General features: G+C 35.0%; 1 protein-coding gene across 1 annotated transcript; it reads left to right on the forward strand.

Moving 5' to 3' along the window:
• Positions 1-5,204: 5,204 nt before the first annotated feature.
• On the forward strand, positions 5,205-16,002 carry LOC145601393 (uncharacterized). The gene is made up of 8 exons (XM_081657408.1): positions 5,205-5,813; positions 6,523-7,923; positions 8,261-10,000; positions 10,440-11,552; positions 13,403-13,507; positions 13,679-13,768; positions 14,711-14,821; positions 14,896-16,002. Exons 1-8 carry the CDS (start codon positions 5,751-5,753, stop codon positions 15,436-15,438), a joined length of 5,166 nt encoding a protein of 1,721 aa, XP_081513534.1. The 5' UTR covers positions 5,205-5,750; the 3' UTR covers positions 15,439-16,002.
• Positions 16,003-16,075: the final 73 nt, after the last annotated feature.

The raw sequence follows: 16,075 nt of genomic DNA on the forward strand, positions 1-16,075 counted from the left end.
GAAAAATCAACTTTTATTATTGCTATACATGCAATCAATACTATATGCAGTGGCGGATCCAGGATTTTACGGGTGCTAGGTCACCGTTACCCATCGACCGCATACCAATCATAATTAATGCATTAATATTCTAAAAGTTAATTAAAAAAAGACATTCCAAAAATATTAAATGTTATGGGGAAGGAGAAGGATAATGACAAGTCACTAATGAAACTACCAAAAAATTTTCTAAAAAAAGACATTCCAAAAATATTAAATGTTACGGGGAAGGAGAAGGATAATGACAAGTGACTAATAAAACTACCAAAAAATTTAAAAAAAAAAACAAAAACAACGTTGTTCTTAGGAGTCATACCCATAACCTTTGGCAAAATTTACAATGCCTCCCACCATTACAACACTAAGCACTTACTTGTTAATTGCATTGTTAAATGTTTATATATTACATCTTCTTAATGCAAGAAAAAAGGAAGGAAAGTAGCTTCCCCTAGGAGTCGAACCAGTAACTTTACTCTAAAAATATGAAGCCTCCACCATTGGACTACGGAGTACATATCATTACTAGTTGCAATATTTAATATTTAAACCTTCTCTGTTTTTGTGCTAGGTCACGTGACCTACCGTGCACAAGGGTGGCTCCGCCACTGACTATATGTGCATTAAAGTTCAAAGTTTTACATTAACAAAAGGACATTTTGTGAGAAACTACCTTTTAAAGCATTTTTTTTATGAGAAACTATCTTATAAAAAAGTTGTAAAAAACTACCTTATAAAAGCTAAATGTTGTAAGATACTGCCCTTGGTCGGAAAGTGAGAGTTAACATAATTTTTCCGGCGTTGACCTAGTCATGTGTCAGTCACGTGACGTTTAATTCATCTTTCCCCATTTCCTCTAATTTTTCCCGAGCCTATCCATATAATACCCAAAATGAATTAAATGTCATGTGACCGGCATATGACTTGGTCAACGCCGGAAAAATTTAGTCAAACTGTCACTTTCCGACCAAGGGGTAGTATCTTACAACATTTAACTTTTATAAGGTAGTTTATTACAACATTTTTTTATAAGGTAATTTCTCGCAAAAAAATTGCTTTAAAAGGTAGTTTCTCACAAAATGTCCTTAACAAAATTAAAATTATATAGTAGTAAACTAGATTAACTCCCGTGCGATACACGGATATAACACAAAGAATTTATGAGATTTTCTAAAACCACGTAAATTTTCTAAGATATAATATAAACTCAAATATATTAAGCCTAACAAAAAAAAAAAAATTGAAGGAATTGAAATTTGTCAATATGAGGAATTAATTCAATATTTAGACAAAAAGATTTAATCTCCATTAGTCGATTTTTAACCTAGTATTTTTATAAGGAATTTTATTTTATTTTATTTTTTTGACAGGAAGATTAAAGATTTCATTTATAAAATAGCCAAACAGCACTTACAATCAATTTTTGAGAAATTTAAAATTCCAACAAAAACATATAAAATCCTAAAAATAACATCGCAGAATCGATTGATAATAGCCTTAACAAAAAAACTTCATCCGAAGCAATACAATCTGTGAGTTCGCTCTAATTCGGCATAAGATCTGCAGATGCATAATTTTTTGGATGAATATCCTTCCGTGGTCTTCTAAACTCAGGTAGAAATTGCAAAACCTTCGATCTTCATTCTTCAATAAACAAGTAATTAAAATCCCTACCATGAACATCATCTTAAGTATGGTATCTTTTTATTGAAAGCAATTAAAGAGATTTTGGGGTTTCCCACCGATAAAAACCAGTGGAAGCCCCAACAAATTTTACAAATAAAAATCAAGAATGAAGGAGATAAGGAAAAGTAGGAAAGGATTGAAGAAAAAACAAAGAAAAAATCCTAGAAAAAGAGGCTAGGAAAAACCCTCCCAAGGGAAAACCCTGGAGGGAACTATCTCTCTCTAAAAACTAGAGAGAGAAAAAAGCTGAGATTGGTTAAGGAAATTTTTTTAATTACCACCAAAAAATGTAACCATTTTCGAACTAATCACCCGTTTAATTTTTTTTATTTTATATTACCACCCCTTAAATTAAATAAATGCTCAGATTACCACCCATTTTAAAAATCCGGTGGATTTTTCGTCCGTGGGCCCCACCTAACACTTATTTTGACCATTTTGACTGATTTTTTTCCCGATTATTCTCTTAAAAATTGAAAATTTTACAGTAGTCTTTTGAAAAGTGAATACCATAAGTCTTATTACGTGGCATAATTTGATTGGATGTACTTTGTTATGTAAGTTTTGACTTTTCAAAACACATTTTAATTAAAATTCATTTTTGTAATTTCTGAAAGTTTTATTTTATAATTTCGGAAATCCTTTTTCTACCACCATCTACCACCACCATCCCCAGCAACGTCCCCCTTCGCCCCTTTTCTCACTCCAACAAACTCGACCGGAATCGCCGATTGGACTCGCAACCTCAACAACCTTCCTTCGCCACCACACTTGCCCTCGATGAAGACTCCTCCTTCCGCCTTATTGATGGTAAACCCCCACCTCGCCCTAAATTCGGCCCTAAATGGCGCTTCCATCACCACCACCACCATAACAACCCATCTTGCCATCTGCCCATCTCCCTCAACACAGCGACGAAGATATCGAAGCTTGTAAATGTGAGGCTAAGAAGGAGCGTGCTCGACTGCTCACCATGATCGACTTTACCATAACAACCATTTTATTGGTGGTGGAGCATCAACGCCACGAAGCCGACATGTTCAAATCATCGGTTGAATTCAAAGCAATGAAGAACAGCTTTTTATTTTAATTTTTTTATATTGATTTTCTGAAATTAATTAAGAAATCATAAAATAACAAATTATAAAATATAATTTTCGAAAAAAAAATCAGAAATTATAAAAAATGAATTTTAATTAAAATATGCTTTGAAAAGTCAAAGGTTACATGGAAAATTACATCCAATCATATTATGACACATAATAATGCTTGTGGTAGTCATTTTCAAAAGGCTACTGTAAAATCATCCCTTAAAAATGCTCTCATAACTTCAATTCACATCTACTTCACCAAATTCTACCAAATTTCACTATAATTGAGGTAAAATTTGGTGAAGGAAATGTGAATTAAAGTTAGGAGAACGTTTTTAAAGAGAAAAATCGGGAAAAAAAAATCAGTCAAAAGGGTCAAAATAATCGCTAGGTAGGGCCCAATGACGGAAAATCCACTAAAGGTTTTTTTTTGGTTAAAATTTTTTATTTTCATGTTAATTAATGCTTGTGAAATTAATCTACTGTAACAGTTTGACTGTTAAAAAATGAAACAAAAACAAACCAAAAAAAAAAAAAAAAAACGAAGAAAAGATCCAAAAAAAAAATTAAAAAAGGAAACAAAGACTCTAAACTACGCACTTCCATTCCAAACCAGGAAAAAAAAACACAACATCACACTTCCATCATAAATGCAGTCAATTCAGAGGAATCCTGAAGTAACGGAGCAGCTTGACGGACAAGAAAAAGACAACAAACTAACCGATTATGAAAACTAGTAATTGTTCTATAATACTCTCATCTTGCCAATGACTTTAACCGTAAAAATGTGTATAAAAAATTATAACCATTAACAATGATTATTATTATTATTATTATTATTATTATTATTATTATTATTATTATTATTATTATTATTGTCAGTGTTGTTGTAATATATACTAAAAGTATGAAAGTTGGCTTTAATTATCATTAGCAATATCATTAGACATAAGGATGAACTTAAAAAGACCGGCCCAAAGGCATGCCTAAATTAAATTGTCATTAACAATATCATTAGCTAAATAATATAAAACAAATAAATTAGCAAAAGAACTGAACTGAATGGAGATGAACTGAACTGATTGGAGCCGAACTGAACTAAACTGAAATAAAGCTCAACGGAAAAGGGACCTAAGAATATATCCAAAGAATCTACAAGTTGCTCCAATCTCCTATGGGCCCATTAAATTGACGACTACCGTTAATTTACCACACAAACACCCCTATCCCAACAAAAAAAAAAAAAAGGAAACTTTGAATTTTGGTACCTCAAAAACGGACCCTATTGAATTTTCGTACCCATTTAAAACTTTTTTTTTTTTTTTTTTTTTTTTTACTTTTGTACTTATCAAAGTGTAAAATTATAGGTGTTGGTACCTCCGTCCATGTTTTGTTAAATTTTCTGTTACTGAAATGGTTAACTAGTGAGGTACAACAAAAAGTTTGAAATTTCGTTCGATTTCAAGCCATACTCAAACATTTATAAACTTATTGTACGACATGACTTTCTCTTCTCTCTCTGACATAATTCCAAAATACACACTAAAAAAGACATCAACAATGGTGAGTAATACAGTGACTCTCCGTACAGATTTATTTATTTATGGGTGGATAGAAAATAAGTTGGAGAGTTATGGTCCCGCATCGACACATGCTACACAATAAGAGATAAAACTAAAACTATTTAAGTGGTTCTTGCCCATAAACCAACCTCAAGTGGTTGTCCATACATACAGGTGTAGTTGGCTCTCTTCTTACTTCTTAGAATTCACTTTGAGAGCTAATCCAACAAAAAAAATCCCAATAATACATGCTCTTGATCTTCTATCTTAAAGTTTGACTTGGTTCAGCTCATTTGTAACTCTAAACGAAGTAGCTAGATAGGTTAGTTAGAAAGCCAAAGAAAAAAATAAATAAACTGAAGGGTAGTGAATGGAAGGAGAGAAAATGGAAAATTTTGAAATAAAGAAGAAAATGTGACTTCCTCTTTACATAACTAAATTGCTTTCTATAAACCTATCGGCTATCGCACATCTATATGCATAAAATACTCGTACAAGTTACGCTATAACAACAAAGTCAATAACTAATGCAACAATATATTTTAATCCAAATGTATTATTATCACGGGTCAAGTCTACACGACTATATTGAATTTAGTTTCTCAACATTGGAGAAAATTTAACTAGAGGTGTCAAAAGCACACCCGACCCTATCCAATAGCGACACGAAAAATAACCAATTTATATTCAAACTAGTGTAGACATAATAATTTGGCATGACTCAACCATAAAATTGACCGGACCTTATCAAATCCGATCCGATTATTCGAATTGATACCTCTACTTAACTAGTGAAGATTGAAGAGTGAAGACACAAAAATATGTCATATTGTTATCAAATAATTATTTTTGTAACATCATTTTTCTGGGCATTACCATAATTATTCCACCAATACAAAATTTCATTTTCTCCCTCCAAAGTCTAACCCTTTCACCTTCATCTCTCAAAACTGCTCCTTCACCAGAAAAACCCTATTTTTCTGACATACTTGTCTCAAATCTTTCTATTTTTGGAACTATTGTTTGAAACAACATTTCTGTAAATCTTAATTTAAACCCTGTATTTATAATCTTCACATAAAAATCACTCCTTTTTTGTTCTTTATCTCGCTTTTTGACGAGCTCTGAAATTAAGGGCATCAAAGATTTCACCTTGAACCACTAGAATTGTAATTATTTTCGTCTGTAGTCTGTAACATATATTTGATTTTTCTGTATTGGCATTCAATCGGGTAATTATAATAATAAAAGGGTTTATTTGTACCTAAGTATAATTGAAAGTTGAGGTTTTTTTTGGGTTAATTTGTATGCTTTTTTCTGGGTAATTTTATATGCATTTCCAGGGAATTAATTTCTGGGTTTCGATCATATTGGGATGGATGATTCTGTTGCAGCTTCTGCGGATGATCAGGGCTCAGGATGGTTTGAAGTGAAAAAGGTTTTATTTTTCTTCTTTTTTTTTTTTTTTTGATTGAATTATGTTGTTCATGTTGTATATTTGTATGATCAGTCTCATGTGAAGTTCTGTATAGTGTACAAATGGTTAAAGCGTATACGATTACATGAATCGCGGTTGAATGCTCATGTTGGTTTAATGTGTTTGATGATTTGTTGTTAAGGAGGGTGCAATTCAATGTAGCCAATATTGTTGCTATTTTTAGTTGAATTACATGTTTGCTTGAAATGATAATACTTGAGTATTGCTGAAAAATGTAGTATATTGTGTTGGACTACACTTCTTTTGCTAATTGCCCTTTTGTCAAGTTTTAGTTAGGGATAGGGTTCTTAAGAATCAAGTAGACAATATTGTATCAGGTGGTATGGCCTTATAGAGTTATAGAGACTGTTTGTAGCAAAAATAATTTATTTGTATGCTTATGTCTATGTTTGATTATGAACTTATTCGAGATTACTGAAATTATAGTGCCTTAGCTAAGTTAATTAAATTGCATGATTGAAATTTCATTGAATGCTGCAGGCCTGTTGATTCTCTTATAGCTTTCTTGTTCAATCAGTTATTTTTTGTAGGACGAGTTGATGCTAAATTGCTGACAACCTTTGTCAGTTTTGGTTTTTACTTGTTGATTGATGGAGTTTCTCAAATATTATATTTTGTCTCGTTGAAATGGATTTTTCATTTCTTTCAGAAGCACAGAAGCAGCTCAAAGTTCTCTATTCAGAATTGGGTAGGGGGTTTTTCAAGGCAGCAAGTAAATGGAAAAGGTCGGAGTTCTAGCAGTAAGCATCGCTCCAATGTATCAAGACCAGGGAAAGATTCTGTTCAGAAGGGTGTATCAAGTCAATCTTCCTCCTCCAAGGAGCACGAAAAAGATGAGTGCTGCCTTGATAAGTGTGTTGTTGGTGATGATAATGGGCGTCCAAAGACACCACCTTTGAAGATCATAACAACTACAAGCTCTCAAAGTTCCTCCACTGCAAATGAAAATGTCTCTGAGAAGAAGCCTGACATGGTTCATAAAATCAAGTGGGGTGATCTAGAGGATGATGCAATTTCCCCAGAATGTGGAACTGCTGCTGTTTCTGAACTCAGATTTGGCGAAATTGGAGATGATGATCTAGCAATGTGTGGTACATCCAGGAATATTTGTGATTTGAATGCTTGCAATTTATCAAAGGACTGCCCTTTAGTTAATAACAATACACTTGAAGTTTCAGAGGCAATTAGTGATGTATGTCATATTATACCATCGCCTCCGAATGATGGGCCCCTTGACGAAGGCTATAAAGAGGTCACTAGTGATGTATGTCAAAGTATGCCATCTCTTCCAAATGATGGTTCCCTTGAGGAAAACTGTAAAGAGGTGAATGAAGTAGCTTCAACTGATGCGGGAATGCTTTCAGCAATTGAAAATATAGCAAAATGTAGTGGTTTGGACCCTGTGGAACCAGCAAATGATGATGTTGGTGAAGACTTTGCACATGCATGTGGACCACCGAAAGATGTGTTTCAGTGTTCATCTACAGAGAAGGCTGCAGAAATAGTTAATTTGTCAGCACCCACTCTCACTCCTGGTGTATGTGAGATTGGTTTATCTGCTTTGAATGATATTGATGATGAGAATGCAAATGAAATGATTATTGCTCAAGATAAAGAGGTTGCTTCATCTGTTCAGAGTCTACTAGAAGCTCCTGGGAACTGCAGTGCAGCAGCAATACCTTCTGGTTGCAGTAGTGAGTTACCTAATGATTTACCCACAGATAGCTCATTGAATACACCTACAATGAGTGCCGTTAGACAACCTGAAGGCAGTGAAAGCAAAGAAAGGTTTAGAGAGCGGCTTTGGTGTTTCTTGTTTGAGAATCTTAATAGGGCTATAGATGAGTTGTACCTTCTGTGTGAGCTAGAATGTGATTTAGGGCAGGTGAAAGAGGCAATTCTTGTTCTCCAAGAAGCTGAATCTGATTTCAGAGATCTTAATATTAGGGTGGAGGAGTTTGAAACTATGAAGAATTCCTGCTTATCATCAAGTGGTGCAGTGATGAGTATCAAAGGTGACCACAGACGACCTCATGCACTTTCGTGGGAGGTAGGTTGTTAACATCTTTAACAATATGTCACTTATTTTGTTAGATGATTGTGTGTATGTATGTCCTTTAGCATTATGTGATCGATAATTTGGAATGGATAAAAACTATGCAATTGTTATGAAACAACTGTCTTCTTTGATCACTTGATATAATCATATAGGATGTTAGACTATTAAATTGAGTAGAAAGAGGTTTTGGAGCAGATCTTTGTAGATTATAGTGAACACTTTATGATCTTATGGGAAGAATAGCTGGCAAAACCTCAAAGACGTTAAACGTTTTTGTATCTCAAATGACATTACATTTAAATGACTTTAACTCAATTGCATGATACAGGTTCGTAGAATGACTACCTCGCCTCATAGAGCAGAAATATTATCTTCATCCCTCGAGGCCTTCAAGAAAATCCAAGAGGAGAGGGCAAAAGAGCGTGTTTCTGGTGAAATTAGTAAAGGCCATAGTCGTCTTCGAACTATGGATGAGCATACAAGGGAAAGTGCCCCCAATACTTCTGAATTGGATACCAAATCAAGGAGGAAGAGTGGAATTTCAGATGCTGCCCGTGTAAATGTTAGCAGGGAAAGGAGAAGCACAGAAGCAAGCAGGTCTAGCAAAATCTCGGTACAAAATAGCCGTGTTGCTTCTGTGACTTCTGCTTCTGATCCTATAACTACTAAGCTACCCGTTAGAGGCAGATCTGCCTCCTTTCTAGGTGGAAAAGGTAAGAAAGAACAACTAGGACCTTTGCCTGAAGTGGAGAAGCTTTCTGAAGGTGAAGTTCTTAAACGACATAATGTTACTGGTGATAAAGAGAAGGAGAAGGATAAGAGTAGTTCACAACCGTGGAAGCCAGTTGATGCTTGGAAAGAGAAAAGGAATTGGGAGGAAATACTGGCTCCTTCACGCCGTCTTTCTTCCCGTGTTTCACATTCACCTTGCATGAGTAGGAGAAGTGCTGAACGTACACGAGTTTTACATGATAAGCTAATGTCCCCTGAAAAGAAAAAGAAAACTGGTGTGGACTTGAAAAAAGAGGCAGAAGAGAAGCATGCACGTGCTATGAGAATTCGAGGCGAGTTGGAGAATGAGAGAGTCCAAAAACTTCAGCGTACATCTGAGAAGCTGAATCGTGTGAGTGAGTGGCATGCTGTTCGCAGCATGAAATTACGGGAGGGCATGTATGCTCGTCATCAGCGTAGTGAATCTCGGCATGAAGCTCATATAGCCCAAGTTGTGAAGAGAGCTGGTGATGAGAGTATCAAAGTAAATGAAGTGCGCTTTATAACTTCATTGAATGAGGAAAACAAAAAGTTTCTCTTACGCCAGAAACTTCAGGATTCAGAGATGAGGAGGGCTGAAAAGTTCCAGGTAATGAAAACTAAGCAGAAAGAAGATATGGCTAGAGAAGAGGCTGTCATTGAACGTAGAAAACTCATTGAAGCAGAAAAGTTACAGCGCCTTGCTGAAACACAACGAAGAAAAGAAGAGGCTCAAATGAGAAGAGAAGAGGAAAGGAAAGCATCAAGCGCTGCCAGGGAGGCAAGGACCATGGAACAAATTCGACGGAAGGAAGAGAGGGCCAAAGCACAACAAGAAGAAGCTGAACTACTTGCACAGCGATTAGCTGAAAGACTCAGTGAAAGTGACCAGCGTCGCAAGGTATACCTTGAGCAGATACGGGAGAGAGCATCAATGGATTTTCGAGATCAATCGTCGCCCCTGATGCGTCGTTCGGTAATTAAGGAGGGTCAAGGGAGGTCTACACCACCCTGTAACAGTGATAATAGTCAAACAAATAATCATTCAGCTGATGGAGTGTCTAATCTTGTGAATAATGGCATGGGGATGCAGCAGTCTTTAAAGCGAAGGATAAAGAAAATTAGGCAGAAGCTTATGGCTTTGAAGCATGATCTTCCTGAAACTTCTGCTGCTGAAAATGTTGGTATTGGCTATAGAACATCTGTGGCAACTGCCAGGGCCAAAATCGGGAGATGGGTCCAAGATTTGCAAAAACTTCGGCAAGAAAGGAAGGAAGGAGCAGCAAGTATAGGTCTAATAACTGCTGAAATGATAAAGGTAACTTATATTGGAGATAATTACGAATTACTCAATAAGTGTTTTTTTTTTTTTTTTTTTTTTTTGTCCTGATCTGATTGTCTTTTTTCTTAAGGGTGAGCCTGCATCTACGTTTGACCTTTAATGATCTTAGATTCTTTTAATTGCAATTCTGTTGTTTGTCTAGTTAGATTTCCTGTAAGATACAGTTGCCATGTCTCCATATCATCCTTTATTTCTTTTTTACAAAATATCAACTGTTGATTATATTGATCAACATGAAATCTTATATCACAATTCTGTCCTACTGTCCTAGCAGTCATGTACTTGTTTTCTCTTGTTTGCTGGAAACTTGAAATTTGATTGGTGTTAAAGGCCTTTATTTCTTAGTTTTCTCTACCGGGAAATGGTAATATGTTATCTCACTAATGTATTAATATGTCATTTGTCTTGCCATCAGTATTTGGAAGGAAAGGAACTCGAACTACAAGCTTCTCGCCAGGCCGGTCTGCTTGATTTCATCTCTTCTGCCTTGCCTGCATCTCACATATCTAAGCCTGAAGCTTGCCAAGTTACAATATACCTTCTGAGACTTCTGAAAGTAGTGCTTTTCTTGCCTACAAATAGAAGTTATTTTCTATCCCAGAACCTCTTACCGCCTCTTATTCCAATGTTGTCTGCTGCTCTTGAGAGTTACATTAAAATTACAGCATCATTAAATAGTCCTGGTAGCACTAGTTCACAGCAGAGTAAAACTTCCTCTGTCAATTTTGATTCAATCTCTGAAGTACTAGATGGTTTCTTGTGGACTGCAACGATGATTATCGGCCATCCTACCTTCGAGGAACGCCAATGTCAAATGCAGGATGGCCTCCTAGAGCTCATTGTTTCCTACCAAATTATCCACCGACTACGAGATCTTTTTGCTCTGTATGACAGACCCCCCATGGAAGGGTCTCCATTTCCAGAATCCATTCTGCTGAGTATAAAACTCTTGGTGGTTTTGACATCTAGACCATGCGCTGTTTTTCCCATTGATTGGGAATGTTATCCAGTGGTGTTGATGCCTGAAAATGAAGTAGAAGTATCAAACATCGTGAAGAACAGTAAGTCTGGTTGCTTGGTTGCTCCTGATTTTCAGAATGGACTGAAGTTGTCCTCATCAACTGCAAACTGTGACTTGTCAAAACTTTCTTGTGTACACAAAAATGGGCAATGTGGTGAATCACAGAAAGCAAAGCTTTCTTATGACTCCTTGTTCTTTGGAATGGTTAGTGAAAAAGAGCTAGGGAATAATCTTATTGAGTTGACTAGCAGCAATACAAGATTAGATTTTGAACATCTTGACTTACAGAAAGATCCAGAAATGCATGTTTCTGAGTCTAATCCTTCTCAAAAGGATGAGAAAAGTGCTGCATGTACTAATTTAGGAAAAAAGGACGGGGAGCAAATGAATGTGAAACAACCACACACATTTCTTCTTTCTGCCATATCTGAAACCGGCTTAGTCTGTCTTCCATCATTGTTAACAGCTGTGCTATTGCAGGCAAACAATAGGTTATCTTCTGAACAGGTATTTTGATTAAAAAAAAAGAAGTTATGAAATTTCTCGCACCTAATTTATGTTTTATTATTTATCTGTATGATCACTTTCTTTTGTTGGTATCTGGTATTATATAGGCCTATTTGAATTTAAGGCCATTACTTATCTGCTTAAAAGGGAAGAAGCCAAAGAACCATGTATTACCAGCCATTTATTAAGCCCTAAAGCTAAGTAGCTAACTCTATTAGTTATTAATTGAGTCTAGGTACTTAAGCATATACATCTTACTATGTAGCCTAACAACCAAAGGGATTGATTCAAAATCTTAAACTCAATGTAAAGTAAGTAACCAAAAGTGACCGTGTCAATTTCCATTAATGATGTCAAGAATTCTTTTGTACTAATCACCCATACAGAGGATCTGTTTCCTATCTTTCCTTAGGTATCCTCCTAAGGCTATCCCACCTTCTAAGCTAATTTATATTTCAGTTTCTTTTTTTAGTGAATCAGTATTTTTCTAGGAAGGTCATATTAATATTATACAATCTTATCTAATATAGTCAAACTTCACCATTAGTTTATAATCAATATCAAGGAGTTTACAATATAATTAAATTAATTATATTTCTCTTTAACACACTTTCAATCCCATTAATGAGTTTTTGTTTCAATCCCATTAATGAGTTTTTGTTTCCAAAACAAGTATCATTGTTAAAATAATCGCTCCTTTTGTCCCAATTTACTTTTTCCGATTGCTTTTTCACATTTCCAATGCACTGTTGACCAATAATATCTTTGATGACATTTTAGTAAAATTTGTGAAAAGTTAATATACTGAATACACACATTGAAAATGAATGACAAGATTCCACATATATGTGTGTATATATATGCTGTCAAATCTATTTGTCCATTGTCAACTCATATCTCCATGCTAAATATTATGCTTCTTTAGATTGGTTGTTTTTTTTTTTTTTTTTTTTTTTCCCCTACTATTGGGTAAGGATGAAATTTCAAATCTAGTTGTTTCAGACATGTCCCTTATGTTATTAATCTTGCTATAGTCAGTTATATCTGTTTGCATTAAAGTTAATTATCTCTGGCACACCAAGTCCTTTTTGTGAAGCTTCCTTATTCCCCAGGCTGTGAAAAGAGAATTCAACTCTGTTAGAAGCTAAGGTTTCCACTTAGGTTTGAACTGGAATTGAATCTGCTAAATCAGGTAAGAACTTAGATAGAGGCATGAACAAATTATTCTTTTGGACTCAGGAACAAGGGATTTTGATTTCGATAACACCTTAATAAATTTCTGTTCTTCTGCCCCTTAAATGGCAAAAAGAGAGTTACTATACCTAGTCTTATTACTGGTGCCATCCATTTACAGTTTACAATAAGACCTTATCTGTCCTTATTCTTGATTTTGAGAGAATTATGCTATACATGAAGTTAAATGTGGGTTTGCTCTGTTGATTTGTTCAGTTGAGCTGCTCTCCTCATGGTCCTTTAAAGGGCAGTGTTGGACTAATATAGATTGGAAGTGGGATGTATGTAAATCCTTCTAGTACAGGACATTCTATCAAGTCCTGCAAAAGCTCTTAAAAAAAAAAGTTAGTATGTCCTTAAGTTTTGAAATGGTGGAAGTTAATTTAGTTTTAAACCTTGCATTGAATATTCATCCAATTTTAATCAGAGAAGAGTATAATTGTAAACATCTAATCTAATATTGCTTTTGGTTTTTGGTTTTTTTTGGTTTTTTTTTTGGTTTTTTTTGTTTGGTTTTGTTTGTTAATCTGTTAGTTAACTGTGATCATACAAAAGAAGTTCTATGCCTTGTACTTTGCATTTGATATTATACTCAAAGTTATTTTCTTCAATTCTAGGGCTCGTATGTTCTCCCCACAAATTTTGAGGAAGTGGCTACCTATGTCTTGAAGGTTTTGAACAATCTGGCTCTCACAGATATCACTTTTATGCAGCAAATGCTAGTAATTCACTTTCATCCCTTTCTTCTTTGTCCTGATACTTGCACAGTTGCACCATCTGGGAACCCCATGATATATCTGCTTTATTTTTATTTATTTTTTTGGTATTTGAGTTTCTGAATAGTGCTTGTGATCTATTATCCATTTTTTAATAATATTACTGTAATTTTGTAGGCCATGCCAGACCTGAAAATGGAATTTTTCCATATCATGGGTTTCCTTCTTACTCACTGTACCAATAACTGGAAAGTTGCAAGTGATCAGGTAATTTACAAATGCTTTTTGATAATCTTTTGTACTAATTTATTGTTTATCTTTCTCATCCCAATATCCCCACCTCAGTTTTATACACTGGTGTGCAAACTGCCAGTAATAAACCACCAATGTCAGATAGGTGATTACAATATCTTTAAACAATAGAAATGTATAGTATTATATCAAGTGGTTTCAAGCTGCAATGTTGGCGTGTGATAATAAAAGGCCATGGCTGTTTTTTTTAAGACTACAGATACATAGTGAATTTCGACAATCTATTGTTATGCTTAAGGACACAAACCAATAGATCTTTAAGGGAAAATCTTCTTGTGGATAAGATGGTACGTCATAGCTTGTGGGCTTGATATCTTTCTGCCATTTGTACGTAGTCTATCCATATATCTTTGTTAGAAACTTATTTGTGAACATAATTTGTTTTTGGGAGTTGTTTCCATTCTCATTGTTAGTGGCTGAATGTGAGATTTTCGTATGGCTTAAAGTATTTAGAAAATACAAATAATACTTCGTACTTAGGTTTTATATAATTAATAGTTTAATACCCATGCATTTGCTAGGGTACACTCTACTACAATAATAGATAGTGAAAGGTGAATAATTCCAACCATCATTATATGTATCACCGCCATTACTACTTACTGTATTAAGAAGTTATCTCAATGTCTTTGTGAGGCTATGTTCAAAACTAGATTATCTCTTTTGAAACTATGAAGTACCTAACTACCAATTATTAGCGCTTCTTCTTCTTCTTCATTTTTTTTTTTTGAAACAATACCTTTTATGATTTATTTCTTGCCTAATTTGTGAAGTGCAAAATAAAATTGAGCTAAATGCATAATTCATTAACTGCATAGGAAGTTTCGAACAAAATTTTCAGTGTAATTATGTACACAATATATATGCAATTTATATGACGCTCATTTGCCTTATCAGGTGGGTATGCTGCTACTTGAATCATTGATGCTTCTTGGGTACTTTTCTTTATTTCACCCTGGAAATCAAGCAGTTCTTCGATGGGGAAACACTCCAACAATCCTTCACAAGGTCAGTGAATCTCTGTTGATATCTCTCTTGATTCTACGGAAACAAGTATTGACATTGGGCCTCTTAAATACCAGGTATGTGATTTGCCAATTGCATTCTTTAGCGATCCAGAATTGATGCCAATCCTTGCTGGAACTCTGGTTGCGGTCTGTTTTGGTTGCGAACAGAACAAAGGCGTTGTCCAACAGGAGCTCAGTACAGAAATGATTCTTTCCCTGGTGAAATTTTGGAAAAGTAGCTTGCCTTCAGTTAGGTCCAAGTCCCCGACAGGAAATCCTTCTGTGGAAGATTCAACTGAGAGTTCTTTGTTAACTCTTGAGCGTAAGAAACTGCAAAGCGATGTGTCTGTAAAATCAACCCGTTTTACTACAAGAGGCTCTCGTCCCTCTCTCCCCAAGGGAAATGTTTCTGGGAGTAGTAATGGTAGAAATGGCAAGATCCGAAATCCTAGGGATAGCAGAACAAGTAAAAATTCTGAAGACACAACTTCAAAGATAAAAAGTCCAGCTTCAGTAGCTCCCACGGTTCTGCCTTTGTATTGTAGGTTTCCACCAAGCTTTGTTGATCGAGCAGAGCAATTTTTTTCTGAGGAACATAACGATGAAGCACCTGCTTAAGTTTATCTTCAGGTTATCCTGCTATTCTGAATGCATGGATCTTATACTCTTTGAATGTTTAACATGGTGATCAAAAGACGTTCTGCATGCTTACAGTTTGAGTACCATCTTGGATTCTCACCTCGGTATTCAAGAGAAAATCTGATATACAATATCATGTACAATCTCAATAACTCATTGGATTGAAGCTTTTGTATGACCAGCTTCCCCATTTTGCATTTTTATATTTAGAGCTTTCCAAAATGTAATATGTGAATATCATTGATAACCCATTAAAGCTGGGTGCTATGAAAATTGTAGAAAAAACAGTACATAAAGAAATATAAAGCTTTAGAACACAAGGGATACATTCTGTACTCACTCTGAAACCTTGTGCAAACACAATAAAGTTCTAGCAGAAGCATATTTAGCCTTGCAGATTGAAGATTATGCTTATAGTTAAAATTATCTCTGAAAGTCTAGTGAAAAAAGTTCAATTTACACAATTGTTCCAATTATCCCCTCCCTCTTCTGTTGAGCCTTTTTCTTGTATGGAAACTGGCATTGCAGTTTACAAGAGGGACAATTTTGTGTCCAAAGCATTTTACAAATGACATTTATATATATAAAGAACATTTCAAGCATTTTAGAATTGAAA

The sequence above is a fragment of the Chenopodium album genome, chromosome 2 (assembly GCF_948465745.1).
Source record: "Chenopodium album chromosome 2, dcCheAlbu1.1, whole genome shotgun sequence".
Classification (NCBI taxonomy): Eukaryota; Viridiplantae; Streptophyta; class Magnoliopsida; order Caryophyllales; family Amaranthaceae; genus Chenopodium; species Chenopodium album.